This window comes from Populus euphratica, unplaced genomic scaffold (genome assembly GCF_000495115.2).
Source record: "Populus euphratica unplaced genomic scaffold, PopEup_1.0 scaffold75.1, whole genome shotgun sequence".
Classification (NCBI taxonomy): Eukaryota; Viridiplantae; Streptophyta; class Magnoliopsida; order Malpighiales; family Salicaceae; genus Populus; species Populus euphratica.
In genome coordinates this window covers 1,401,570-1,416,390 of record NW_011499866.1, presented here as the reverse complement: position 1 = coordinate 1,416,390, position 14,821 = coordinate 1,401,570, and the positions used below count along the sequence as shown (strand labels likewise).

Sequence of the window (14,821 nt, the reverse complement as noted above, 5' to 3'; positions counted from 1 at the left end):
TGATGTGTTGATTTATTAACTTGAATATTGTTGAGTTTAGTTTGATGATTTTAGTTTTAACTTGAATAATATTGAGTTTTTGTATTTACACATAAAAGAAGTGAAAATTGATGTGTTGCTTTGTTAATAAACCCAATAACTATTAAACCAATCTCATAAATCAAGTAAATTGCAAGAAAATTTAAAAAGGGATAAAATTGTAGTTATTATGCAATTCACCCTTAACCCAACATATTTTTTTATTATACTATGCTTGATAAAAATTTATTTACATGAAATGTCATCAGGACAAAATTTATAGTTATTATGCAATTCATCAAATTTTAAAAGAAATTCTATTATAAGCTACTTTAAAACCAGAAAAATTATAAGAAAAAAATTCACAAAATGTAGTTTTTATGCAATTCACCTTATATGTAAGAAAAATAAAATAGGCTATAAAAATATAATTATTATGTATCTCATCATAAATCCAAAAGAAATTTTGATGTTAAGTTGCTTGAAATAGTAGTCTTTAAATCTAAAATTTACATTTTAAGCCTAAAGATTTAAAGTTTGAATTTAACGTTTGAGGTTAAGGATTTGTTATGATTAGGGTTAGGGTATTGAGTGTGAATTATTATTTAATGCATAAATTTGGGTTAGTATTTAGAATTTTGATTAGTATTAGTTTTTAATAGTTAAGTATCTTATATGTTTGAAGATTGGATTATGGTTAACAATTGTTTAGGGGTTAGCTTAGATTTAGGCTTTTCTTTGTTTTCATTAATGAGTTAGTGGTTAATAAGGTTTAGATCTTAGTTAGAGTTGTGGATTAGATGGAGTTTGATAAAATAATTTAGATATAGTTTAGGTTTTCAATTTAAAATTAATTTGTGGTTTGGTAGATGTCATGGTTTGGTAGATATCGGGTTGTTTTTATGTTAATTAAATATATTTATCCTTGATTAAAATTGACTCTGCAAATTTAGATATTTTAAATAATTTAGGTATAGTTTAGGTTTAGGCCTTAGTTAGAGTAGTGGGTTAGATAAAGTTTGATAAATAATTTAGGTATAGTTTAGGTTTTCAATTTAAAATTAATTTGTGGTTTGGTAAATGTCATGGTTTTCAAATATGATATCAACTATATATTTTTTTCTTGTTTTATTTTATAAAAAAAAAATTGTGCTAATAATTAAAAACACCCGATTATGAGACTGCAATTATCTTTTTTTTTTTTAAAAAAAAAGGAAGCCTTGCATATAATATATTTATATAATTCGAGTTATTGAAGAGATTTTCTCTCTCTTTGAATTTGCTAGAATTTTGTAAATAGCAAAAACCCAATGAGGAGTGACACGAAGACATAAAGACTGAGGCTTTATCTCTAATACGGAAATCTAGTTTAGGTTGAAACCCTTAACCATTGAAAAAAACTAAAAAAAAAAAGTGGTTTCAATAGAGTGGACATCTCTCTTTATTAATCACTTTCAATTTAGTAATGAAATCTTAATTATATAATTAAGCATTTAATTTGAAGTTGACCAGTTGTAAATATGATGCGGAAATTATTTTTTTCACTTTTAACCAATTATTTAATTTTACAAGGTACGTAGCTTTAGGATTAGTGTCAAGCATTTCTTTATTTAATTCTTTTGGATGCAATGTAAAGGTCTTATTTTCTTATATTTGGTGTCAGTATATAACACTAATATATCTTATATCTGAATCCAATTTACTTGGATTTTTTTATCTGAATTTAATTGTCTTGGATTCATCATCTAAACCCAATTCTTTAAAGTTTAGCATCATAACCCAATTCTCTTAAATTTAGTATTAAAATTCAAAGATAATAAATCATGCATCTGGATCCAAAACTAATAGCTTATAGATTTCTAAATATTATTATTTGTATTATAAATATTGTTATTTTTAATATAATTAAAAGTATTAATATCAAAAATATTATTATTCGTATTATAAAAATTATTATTTCTATTATAATTAAAAGTATCAATAGAAAAAATAGTATTATTTGTATTATAAATATTATTATGTTTATTATTATTAATAGTATTAATGTTAAAAATATTATTATTTGTATTATAATTAATATTATTAATAAAATAATTAAAAAATTAAAAAAAAATTATCATCATCATCATCATCATTAATAAATTTAAAAAATATTATTATTACTATTGAAGAAAAACAATTATTTTTTTAAAAGATAAAAAAAATATAAGAATTTGGGCAAACAAGTTAACTATTATTATTAATATTATTAATATTATTAAAATTAAAATAAATATTGTTACTATAAAAAAAACATAAATTTGATTTTAAAGGTAAAATCAATTATTATTGTTATTATTAACTTGAATCAGACATCCACTTCCAGACCTAAGAAAAATAGGGTTGGAAATGCAAATGAGGTTCTAGCCTAGCGGTGGGAGGGGCTTGTCCTCTTCCTCTGCACCTGGGTTCGAACCTCACCATGCACGCCTGTCACCCCCGCGGTGCCTTACCTGCTCACTGGGCTTGCAGGATGTTCAGTGGGCCGTGGGGATTAGTCGTGGTGCGCGTAAGCTGGCCCGGACACCTCACGTAAATCAAAAAAAAAAAAAAAATAGGGTTGGAAAGGGACATTTAACCCAAATTACTAGAGCATCATGTATGGTAGAAATGCAAACCTAAATCACTTGGGTCATGCAGCTCACCTGATCCAAGGCTTTAGAGTCCAGCGTTTGGACCCATAGGTAATGCATCCATGTTCGGATCAAGATTAATGAATACGTGTTAGGACTCAATTCTCTTGGATCTTGAGTCGGATCCATTAGTAATGGGTCACACGCCAAGACACAATTCTCTTGGGTGCAACATCGGGATCCAATTCTCTCGGGTCCGGTGTTAGGACCTCAGGCTAATATGTCTTGTGTCTGGATTCAATTCATTTAGGTCTATTATCCGGATCCAATTGTCTTGCGTTCATCATTTGAATCCAATCCTCTAACGTCTAGTCTCATGACCCAATTCTGTAGGGTCTGATTTGATGACCCAATTCTCTTGGGTCTAGTATTAGGACCCAAAGATAAGAGATCATGCAATTGGACGCAAGATTAAGGGACATATGTTTCTAAATATTATTATTTTTATTATAAATATTGTTATTTTTATTATAATTAAAAATATTAATATTAAAAATATTATTATTTGTGTTATAAATATTATTAGTTCTATTATAATTAAAAGTATTGATATTAAAAATATTATTATTTGTGTTATAAATATTATTAGTTCTATTATAATTAAAAGTATTGATATTAAAAATATTATTATTTGTGTTATAAATATTATTATGTTTATTATAACTAATAGTATTAATATTAAACATATTATTATTTATATTATAAATATTATTATTTGTATTAAAATTAATATTATTAATAAAATTTAAAAAATAAAAATTATTATTATTATTATTATCATTAATAAATTTTAAAAATACTATTATTACCATTGAAGAAAAACTATCATTTAAAAAAATAAAAAATATATAAGAATTTGGACAAATAAATTAAATATTATTATTAATACTATAAAAATTATTGTTGGGTAGCCATACTGGACGCTCTTGAATTCAGCATTGCGGTTAAATCTAACACTTTTAAATTTTAAATTTTTTTTGATATTTTTTATAAATATAAAAGGTTGGATCATGTATAGTGTGGACAAATAGGAGATACCAAAAAGATACATGAACATTACAAGTATTCAGCATCGTGGGAAAAAAAAAAAAAAAACACTCCCATGAACTCATCTTTCCATCTAACAAGAAACCAAGAAAAATACACTCACAATAAAGAAAAATGATCTATAAAATAACCAAGCAAAAAAGATGCAATAAATATGGAGAGAAGAAGAAAGGAGAAGTTAACTTGCCTAAAACTAAATGTAATCTAAGCTTGAATTGAAGAATAGGGGAAGGAAGGGATTGAAGATTTTTTCATGTGCCTAAGCTTTTCACTTTTGCGTTTGTGTCGGGTTGTTGTTATGTTAATAAAAAATATTTATCCTTAATTAAAAATAACTCTACAATTAAAAAATAAATAGTTAAATAGTTAAGTCTCATATGTTTTATATAATTTTTACTTAATTATTCAAATCTTGGATTAACATGCTAAGTTAATCAAGTTTGACTGAACTAGATTTTTAGTGGGTTTTTATATGATTCTTGTGAAGAAATTAAAGGAAAATAAAATTGAAAAAAATAATTTTTAAAATTTTTTAAAATAATAAAAAATATTTTATATAAAGTATTATTTATTTAATAATGTAATATGAATAGTTAAATTTATTTTTTTAAAACCACAATTATAAAAACTATCGCAGTATAAAATACATCAATGTTAACTGTTCTTATATATATATATATATATATAGCAGCATCCAACCAAAACATCCTTGGTCATAGCCCAGGTAATTGGCAAGACAATTCTAACTCCTCTCTAAGCCATCTTTTGACCATAAGATCATTTTGAAGCTTACAAGTGCTTTTAAGAAAGACGTAGTTTTGGCTCGTGAGATTAGTCGTGGTGCGCATAAGCTGGCCCGAACACCCACGTTAATCTAAAAAAAAAAAACAGAAAAACGTAGTTTTTCTAATCTAGTTTTTTTGACTGAGTGCTTTTAAAGCACCTATTTAGAATTACTTGAGTGCATTTAATAAATTTTATTTTTTTGTTTAGTTGTGTTAAAACAAATAAAATATTAAATAAGGGTTATATTATATGATAATGCTTTTAAGTTCCTACAATAAATTATAAATAAGAAAATAACGTGCTTAATAAATTTGAAGCAATAAATGATTCCTAACAAGTGTCCCCGTAATCAACAATAGCTTTTTAAGAAAGACGCTTTATTTGAGCGTAGTTTTTTAATCTAGCTTTTTGACTAACTGGGTGCTTTCAAGGCACCTATTAAGAATTATTTGAGTGCATTTAATAAATTTTATTTATTTTTTATTTGTGTTAAGACAGATAAAATATTTAATAAACATATTGAATAAGGGTTAGATTATATGATAATGCTTTTAAGTTTTAACAATAAATTATGAGTATAAAAAATTAAAATTATAAAAAATTATTTAATATTATTATTAAATTCAGCCCAACAAATTAACCTTGAAATCTTTCCATTTAACTCATTAATTAACTTGTATTTAAAATTAAATTGGGTGAGACTTACTCTAACATGATTTAATCGACTTAATAAGTTCAAATATAACTTAAAAATTAATAAAAAAATATGATTTGATTTTAAAAAATAATTTAAGATGATTTTTTATATTAAAATAACAATATATTAGATTCACCCGAGTTTCACGACTTAATCTGAGTGATGAATTTAACTGGTTATAAATTGTTTTAAAAAACTATTTTTACTTAATTATACCCTAATAAAATAGATACTTATAAAATTGATCACTGTTCAAAATAATTTGTGATATTTATTTGATATTGGAATAATTTTATTGAAAATAAATTAAAATTTTTTTAAAAAAATTAAAATTAAATAAATATTAAATATTAAAAAAATACATAACTATTTTTCACATAATTACACCTTAATAATTTGAGAAGGTGTTGCCCGCCCCTTGATGTCTCTGTGGGAGAGTAGACTTTTCTTTCCCTTTTCTTCTAAAAAGAAAATAGGGATTGGACCGCACCGCACCGCACCGCTCACTCACCACATTCATTTCCGTAAGCAAGATTCCAATACAGAAGTAAAAGAGGAATTAAATATATAGAACCGAAGAGAGTTCGTTACTATTAATTCCTCTAATAGCATCTATCGGCAGAGCATGATAAGAAAAAAAAGACATTGTAAAAGATCTTGGGGCTACAATTACACTTTGTAAAATAAATCAATTTGCCATTCATTCATTCATTTATTTTTACTTGCATAATATTCATTTAAATGAATGATTGGAAAAAAAAAAAGAAGAAGAAGAAAAAAACTATGTAATCGTATTTCATCCCAACTAGTTTACAAGGTCATGACATATAATTTGAATAAAAAAAATTAAGCATAAAAAAACTAATTATAAAAAATTATTTAATATTATTATTAAATTCAGTCCAATAAGTTAACTTTAAAATTTTTTCATTTAACTCGTTACTTAATTCACTCGAGTATAAAATTAAATTGGGGAGGGCTTGTTTTAACATGAACTAATCAAATTGACAAGTTCAAATACAACCTAAAAAATTAGTAAAATAATATAGTTTGATTTTAAAAAATAATTTAAAATAATTTTTTATATTAATATCACAATATATTAAATTTACCTAGGTTTCACAACTTAATCCGAGTGATAAACTCAATTGGTTATAAATTATTTTAAAAAACTATTTTTTATTTAATTATATCTTAATAAAATAAATACTTATAAAATTGATCATGAATCAAAATAATTTATAATATTTATTTGAAATTATGATAACCTTATTAAAAATAAATTAAAAAGTTTTTTAAAAAAATTAAAATTAAACAAATATAAATAATAATAAAAAATATGACCATTTTTCACTTAATTACACCTTAATAAATTTTAGAACGTGTTGCCCACCCATTGATGTCTACGCGGGAGAGTAGACTTTTCTTTCGTTTTCTTTTCTAAAAAGAAAAATAGATATTGGACCGCACCGCTCCGCTCGCTCACAACATTCATTTCCCTAAGCAAGATTCCACTACAGAAGTAAAAGAGGAATTAAATATATAGAACCGAAGAGAGTTCATGACTATTAGATGACTATTAAAAAAATTAAACCACAATAAATAATAATATTGCTCAATTAATAATTAATCAAGTATTATTAAATAATAAAATTAAAAACACACACAATTGTAGTGGGTAAAAATAATAAAAAAACAAAAAATATCTAGTCTCTCAAATTTGAAAAACCTAGAGTCCCTCGACCTCTAGAAAAAAGCTTATGCGTGCACTCTTGGAGCAATTCATGTGTCTAATTTTATTTTTTAACAAAAGTTTCTCGAGAGCCTCTTAATGCTTTGAAAAAACTAACAGTTAACACGTGTTTACAATGCTTAAATTATAATGAACTCTGGTTGCTGGAAAATTAGGTTGGTTTAAACCAAAAAAAGTTTATTTTCAATAATATTTCAACTAGAAAAACCAAATAAACATCTAAGTACCTTTTAAAACATTTTTATAACCTCTAATAAGCCGAAAAATAAGCTTAGAAAACCATTTTATTTTCTATTTTTTCTTATCCTAGTTCCCTATCCTTGAATCTTGTCATTAAATATGCTTTAATTAATCATTAATTCGGACCTATAATAATGAAATAATTTTTTTTTAAATCATTATATAATACACAATTATTTGTTTCTTAATTGAACAACGACATGAAAAAACAATACCTTCTCCATGATTTCTACAGTATTATTTAATGATTAGTTTATTAATTTATCTGATTGTTATGCAATGGAGGGGACTATCAATGGTCACGCAAGGCCCAACAAGCCTTCAGATGAACTGAAAAAATAAAGAAGAAAATTTAAGATAAAATTAACATTACTCGTTTATGTAGGAATCTTGCAAATTACGGTAGACATGATTAAAATATATTAAAATAATATTTTTTTTAATTTTTTAAAAATTATTTTTGATATAATTAATATCAAAATAATCTAAAAATATTTAAAAAATATTAATTTAAAATAAAAAAATTTAAATTTTTTAAAAATATTTTTAAAATACAAAAATAAATAATACTTTAAACTCCACTATAAAAGTTTCTCTAACTAGGATTTGGTCAAGAATATATCCTTGTTATATGTCCTCCTTTCACAATATTATTATGTCAATATTAATCCATGCACCATTCTAGAAAATTAAGAATATTCAACTGTTATTATTTTTATATTTTAGTTTAACTAGCCAGATTTTTAATTTATTTTTTAATAGTTAGAAGTTAGAGTTCTCTTAAGATTACTGAATATTTATATAATTATTAATTTTAAAATTTATAAAATTAATTGTAGTATTTATAATTTGATCTGGATATTCTTATTAATAATAATATAATAAAAATGTTTGGATCAAATATTATAGTTCAAATTAAAGGTTATTGTTGAGGTAAGCATTTTGGTCCTCAAATAAGCTGTTTTTGACTGTCGTGGGCACTTTTAATCAAATCCATCCAGCCCGTGAAATCAAAGGGGCGTCAATGGCTAAAGAGATATTACATGTGGAGAGCCCTCGAGCACATACCAAGTGATTGATTGGTCGAGCTAGTGTTGTGGCTTGTAACTCGTGGAAGTGTATTTTATAAATGTTTTTTAAAGTATTTTTTATTTATAAATATATAAAAAAATAATATTTTTTATTTTTAAAATTTATTTTTATCATCATTATATTAAAATGATTTGAAAATAATAATAAAATTTTAATTTTTTTAAAATATAAAAACAAACTCGTTCTAAATCTATTAATAACAGGTTGCAATTGGAAAGAACTGTGGAAGAATGAGCAAGTAGTGAAGCGGTTAATTGATAAGCAATCCAAATGCATAAAATTTGTGGCTGAATAGTACAAGAGGAGGAAAGTTATAAAACTGAAATTTCAAAGAATTAAAAGTTTTCTTCTTTCTCGCAGATGATGGGATGTTGAACTTTCTCGCAGATGATGGGATGTTGTTACGTACAATAAGAGGAAGAACTTATTAATTACTAGAATCGTGTCATGATATCCTTAATTAGACGGTCAAATTTGAGTTAAAAATAGGAGTGTTAAAAAAACCTGATATATCTGTAATATTTGTATATTTTGCCCAACCTAACCCATAAAAGTCAAATAATATAAATATAATAAATGATAATATATCAAAAAATTTAAAAAATTGATATCACAGGTCATATAATAGGTTAAATTTTTTAAAACTCGATAAGCCTAGTTTAACTTATATCCTATGATAACAAACTTAATTTATTATTATATGTTTTTTTTTTCAATTGATTCTTTCATTTTAGTTAATTAACTTGATTAATATATTAAGTCTAAATTATTTGTCACAACTTATTATAATATGTTCTTTAGAATAATTTATTAAACCTAAATCTTACTTTTAATTAAGTTTAACTCATGAAATTAGCAATATAAATCCAACACATTGATATTTATATTTATAATATCCATAATTTTTTTTGCTATAATAGATATATTCAACTTACTTAAGACTGAAAAAAATAAATTGTTCATGTTTATAAATTTTTAAAATATTAAAAGTTAATTTGGATATAATTATGAATTCAAATCTAACTAACTATATCTATAAATATTTTCAATTAAAAATTTATTTTGCTTTTATTTTTAGATGAAACTGCTTCAACCAAGTGATAAAGTAATAATTAAATTTTATTTTAGGAGTATTTTCATCATGATTTTTAAAACTATATATTTAATCTTCATGTTTTTAAATCTATTTATAAGTCAATTATTTTTGTACCCTTTATATTATTTTTGAATTTTTCTTTTTAAGAAATAGAAGGGAGAAAGGTAAATGAAATATAAATATTGAGGAGAAAAGAAGATATGTTTTTAGAGTAAAATATTATTAAATCAATCATGGTTAATATTAAGCAAAAGAATATTTATTATTTTTTATATGAAATAATTAATTTATTATGATAAATTATAAAAAATAAATTAAACATGTTTAAAAGTGTGATTGTGGTTAATTTTTAAAGTGTTTTTTATTCTAAAATATATTAAAACAATATTTTTTATTTTTTAAAAATTAATTTTAATACATTAAAATAACTTGACAATATAAAAAATATATTAATTTAAAACAAAATAAAACATAAAAAAAATTTAAATGTCAAAATATAATAAACTCGTGGTACCAAAGTGAAAGACGGAAAAGAAATTAAAAGCATTTTAAACGTCGTCGTTTTATCCCGAGTTCTACCCCGACGGTAGCGGCAAATATAATTCCCGCGCATCGCAACTTGTTCCAAGTTTTCAAAAAGAAACCGGGGCTATTCATCCAAACAGCTTCACTTTTCCAACAATCACAAATCTCTCCCTCTCTGCGTATCCTCCATCGCTGGCATCTGAGCTGCGATTCTACTGAAGGTAATCGGGCTATGCTTATTACAATCAATGAACGCTAATTTGTGTTTTGTTTTTTTGTCCGTAGATGATCCGATCTTGTTTTAGCTTCACGACGTTCGAGATCAATCGTAGATCTAAGTATTCTCCTCTCTCGATCAGAACAATACATAGATAAAAACTTGTTTGTTATCATAAATTGCTGATATTACTTCCAAGTTCTGAATAATTTAGGGTTTTGTTTACCATTTCTGCTTCAAGGAATTGACTCGCATTTTAAATATCTCCTCCTTTAATTATCTACTGATCAGAAGAGACATAACCGCAAGTTTTCGGATAATTATACCAATTACTGTGAATATAGCTGCGTTTAGCTTGAATTAGAAATGTTGACTTTTGTTTAGAGGATTTTTGTGAATCAAGGACTCGTTGGAAGATGCTATACCTCCTCTGGTATTGGTAATTTGATGCTTGTAAGTTTTATTGAAATAAAGGACACTTTAATTTCTGTAATTATTTAATCCTGGTTGATTTTTTTCTTCATCTTCTTCTTGTTTTTTTTTATGGTAAGACTTGTAAAATGCATATGCCATCGTTCTTTCTGCCTGGATCATGTTTAAATAGTGTTTAGTTGTTGATCTTATCGGCTTCATGTGATTGATTTCAAGATTGATGATCCTTGTGTTCCTTTTTCTTTCTACCCGTTGTGAACTTCTGTTGAAATCCGGAACTTCACCCCTGCTATTTGCTGCAGGAAGCAAATTATTTAAAGGTGTCATCAACAAGTAGCAAATATTCTTCCAATTTTGCTCATGAACAGATACTGACATTTTCTATGACCTCCAATTTTTGTAACGTATCCAATCCTTTTATTTTTCCTGTTTATGAGATCTTTTGTAATTCTTTCAATTTAACTATTAATTGAGAACTGAGGCAATGTCATGATTTTCTTGCTTTCTGCAGCTTTGACTAGCAACAACTGAGATGGAAGGTGAAGCAAGGAAGCGTTTGAGGCATGCTGTATGACTGTTTACCCTTCATTTTCCCTCAATTTTAATGGACAATTTGTATTTTTTTTCGTAGCAGTGTATGATTGTTATATTATTCAAAAGGAGGTGAACGAACAAGAGGTCATAGATGGAACAACTCTAGAGATTGTAGAGAAGGACGAAACTGAGACAAACATTGTGGGATCTGAAGAGATGGAACTTAAAATTGCTCACATTTTTGGAAAGATCGAACACTTCACCCAGATGGTAGTTCGAGTTCAATGCTCTTTTTTTCGTCTTCTTATTTTAAGAATATTTTGTATGAAATGGCGTCCATGAAATCCTACATGTAAAATATCTCCCATTTTTTGCTCGTCTTTGGAAGAAACCATGAACCAAGAGGAGGTGGCAAATTATATACGTTGGAAATGTCCTTTTCATTGACTTTATAAGGCTAGGAACTTTTTCTGCTTGCTAACATGATATACTTGTGATGTTAATTCATGTTGGTAAATAAGAGACACGTTAATAGGAAATTATAGAAGGATGAAACTGAGGCGAATATTGTGGGATCTGCAGAGATGGAACTTAAAATTGCTCACATTTTTGAAAAGATCGAACACTTCTCCCAAATGGTAGTTAGAGTTCAATTCTCTTTTTTTCGTCTTCTTATTTTAAGAATATTTTGTATGAAGTGTTATCCATGAAATCCTGCATGTAAAATATTGATGTGCATGCTGGTACGAAAACAAACACTTCTTCAAAACTAGGTACGTCCATGGAGGCATCAGATTATATGTTATTGAAGGAATGATACAAATACTCAACTCAACCTTAGTACAATTCCAAAACTCAGTATTTCACTCTTATACTTGATACTTCTCTCAAATCTGCTCCTTTTTAATTTCACAGTTGCACTGTCTTCCTCTGCTCTCTTACGCTGTCTTTGTTTTTATTTATAGAAGAAATGAAAGCCTCGGTAGCAATCAACAAATTCCAAACAACTACTAACTATCATAATAAATATTACAGCTGACTTTAGTGTATCTGTTATAAGTGATGTTATGATGTTACATAAATGTTTTGAAAAAACCATGAACGGTGAATTTTCATTGACATTATAAGGCTAGGAACGTTTTCTGCTTGCTAACATGATGTACTTGTGATGTTAATTCCTCTAGGTAAATAAGAGATACGTTAATAGGAAATTAGAGAAGGACGAAACTGAGACGAACATTGTGGGATCTGCAGAGATGGAACTTAAAATTGCTCACATTTTTGACAAGATCGAACACTTCACCCAAATGGTAGTTAGAGTTCAATTCTTTTATTTTTTTGTCTTCTTATTTTAAGAATATTTTATATGAAGTGTGTCATCCACGAAATCCTGCATGTAAAATATCTCCCATTTTTTGCTCGTCTTTTGAAAAAACCATGAACTAAGAGGAGGTGACAAATTATATATGTTGGAAGTGTAATTTTCATTGACATTATAAGGCTAGGAAGATTTTCTGCTTGCTAACATGATATACGTGTGATGTTAAGTTGCAGGAATCAGGAAAAACAATGTTCAAGGAAATGAAGAATGAATTTGAAGAACGCTTGATTATGTGAGTTCTAAATCATATTAAATGCAATTTATACTGTTGCAGCCATGGTTATTCTATGTTCTCTAAATTTTATGGTGTGACCGAAGGATACACGAGGAAGAGATGGAGAAGTGGCAGGAGGAAATCGAAGAACTGCGGTTGCTTGACGCCTATCAAATGAAGAAGCAAGTGGTGTTCTTCATAATACTAGACATGTACTCCAAAATCCTCACATTGACTCTTGAAGATAATTCTGAAAAAGAGCCCACGTAATTTAAATATACCAGTTGAAATGCATTTCCAGCTAATATTTCATTATAACACAAATTTCTTTCGTAGTATAAAAATATCTCAGAAGTAGTTTGACATGGAACTACAGTTGCTATAGAGCCACACGTGGCTGTTATGATCAATTCACATGGGTTTGTTCACATTAAAGCGGAGCAAAAGTTCAGGGTAGGAGAAAGTGCTCAAGAATTTTGAGCTGAGTTGAAAAAGTTTTAATCGAGTAAGATTCATTTGTAGTCACAATGTTTTCTGAGCTAAGCGTTAGAGCAAGAGAATGGATCTTTACACCTACGTGTGATAGGGTTGCTTGGCATAAAAAACACATCTTCAATCAAAGTTCTTTAAATTTAAAACTTACACTGATTTTATATTATCGTAAGATTTTAATATCATTTTAAAAAAATATCAGAACTCAAAAGCTTAAATTACTATACAAGGCCCTAAAATATTAACTATATAATTTTTTAACACTTGGTTTATAAATAAGTTAAAATGTTACTCTTTTTAGCATTGTGCTTCTCTATGGCCTTAAAACCTGAGTATATGTAATGTTGCTGACTAACCCATGGCTGTTTAATTTTTTGCAAGGGGAACTGATAGCCAGGTTCTAATGTACAGGTTTGGCTAGAACATTGTGCATCAAGAATGATAAATGAATTTAATCTTCCTTTGGTGTCAAACGCAAGGGACCTGCCTGTTCAGTGTTAGATGTTATCAAACTAGAAGGTACAGTATCGACTATCTTCTAAACTCTTGCTACTGCTGAAGTTTACAAGACTTCTCTCCTAGATCTATGAAAATTGAGTTTTAGGAAGGGATACAAAAAAAGAGGTGATTTTATAGTTTTTCGTATAATGTAAATGGATTAACCAACATACTGGCTTGTTCAACATTTACCCAAGAAATTAGCACTTCGATGATGCTCTAATTTGTTTCTATTTAAATACATTTACGCCCGTTAATTTGAAAGAGCGTCTGCCTGAGCGGCCCTATTAGTCCACCGATCAATGAGTGGTAACTGATGTAGCACCGGTCGCCGACGTTATATCCACAGGATAGCATAGAGAAAAGGAATATATATATTTAGATTATAACTATTTTGAAAATGAGACTTAATTATAGTTCAACTTAGTTTTATTTTCTCAGAAATCAGTTGATTAAAAAAAAAGGAAGGGAAAACCAGGTTTGGTTTTATGTTTTTGTTAGAAGAAAAACCAGGTTTGGTTTTATTTTTTTTGCTAGAAGAAAGAGAATTTCAAATTTTTTTATAAAAGTCAACGAGCCGTACTACTGTAGTACTGGAGCTTATGCATTACGTCAGTTATAGTTATTAACCACGTTTGATGTTATAATTATTACGGTACATAAAATCTTCTCTCCTTTTTTTTCCTTCTCGTCTGCCAATTACAAAGTTGAACAACATTAACTTTTTATTTAAAATAATGATTTCAAATAATTTCTATTTAAAAATATATTAAAATAATTTTTTTATTTTTTATTTTATTTTTAATATATTTAGGAATGAGATTTGCATTTCATTCTTAAATATTATCTAAAAAAATCAGTTAGTTACAGATGTAACAGTTTTTGTAAAATTTAAATTTTTTTTATTTAAATATTTTTAATATTTCTATATTATTTTAATATGTTGATATTAAAAAAAATATTTTAATATATTTTCAAATAAAAAATACTTTAAAAAATAATTAATATTACAATATTAAACACTATTGATTAACCTCCACTGAATTAACCTGATATCTTTCATGGTTTTTGTTATTGATGGTTATAAATCATTCATTTGGGCACATATGACGAGCAAGAGTTAAGCC

At 26.6% G+C, this 14,821-nt stretch overlaps 1 protein-coding gene across 1 annotated transcript; it reads left to right on the top strand.

Annotated features, from left to right (window-relative positions):
- Window positions 1-10,111: 10,111 nt before the first annotated feature.
- LOC105126202 (uncharacterized) lies at window positions 10,112-13,331 on the top strand. The gene is made up of 5 exons (XM_011026990.1): window positions 10,112-10,147; window positions 11,087-11,143; window positions 11,236-11,388; window positions 12,658-12,722; window positions 12,809-13,331. The coding sequence occupies exons 2-5, from the start codon at window positions 11,108-11,110 to the stop codon at window positions 12,972-12,974; spliced, it is 420 nt and encodes a 139-aa protein (XP_011025292.1). The 5' UTR covers window positions 10,112-10,147; window positions 11,087-11,107; the 3' UTR covers window positions 12,975-13,331.
- The last annotated feature ends 1,490 nt before the right edge of the window (window positions 13,332-14,821 follow it).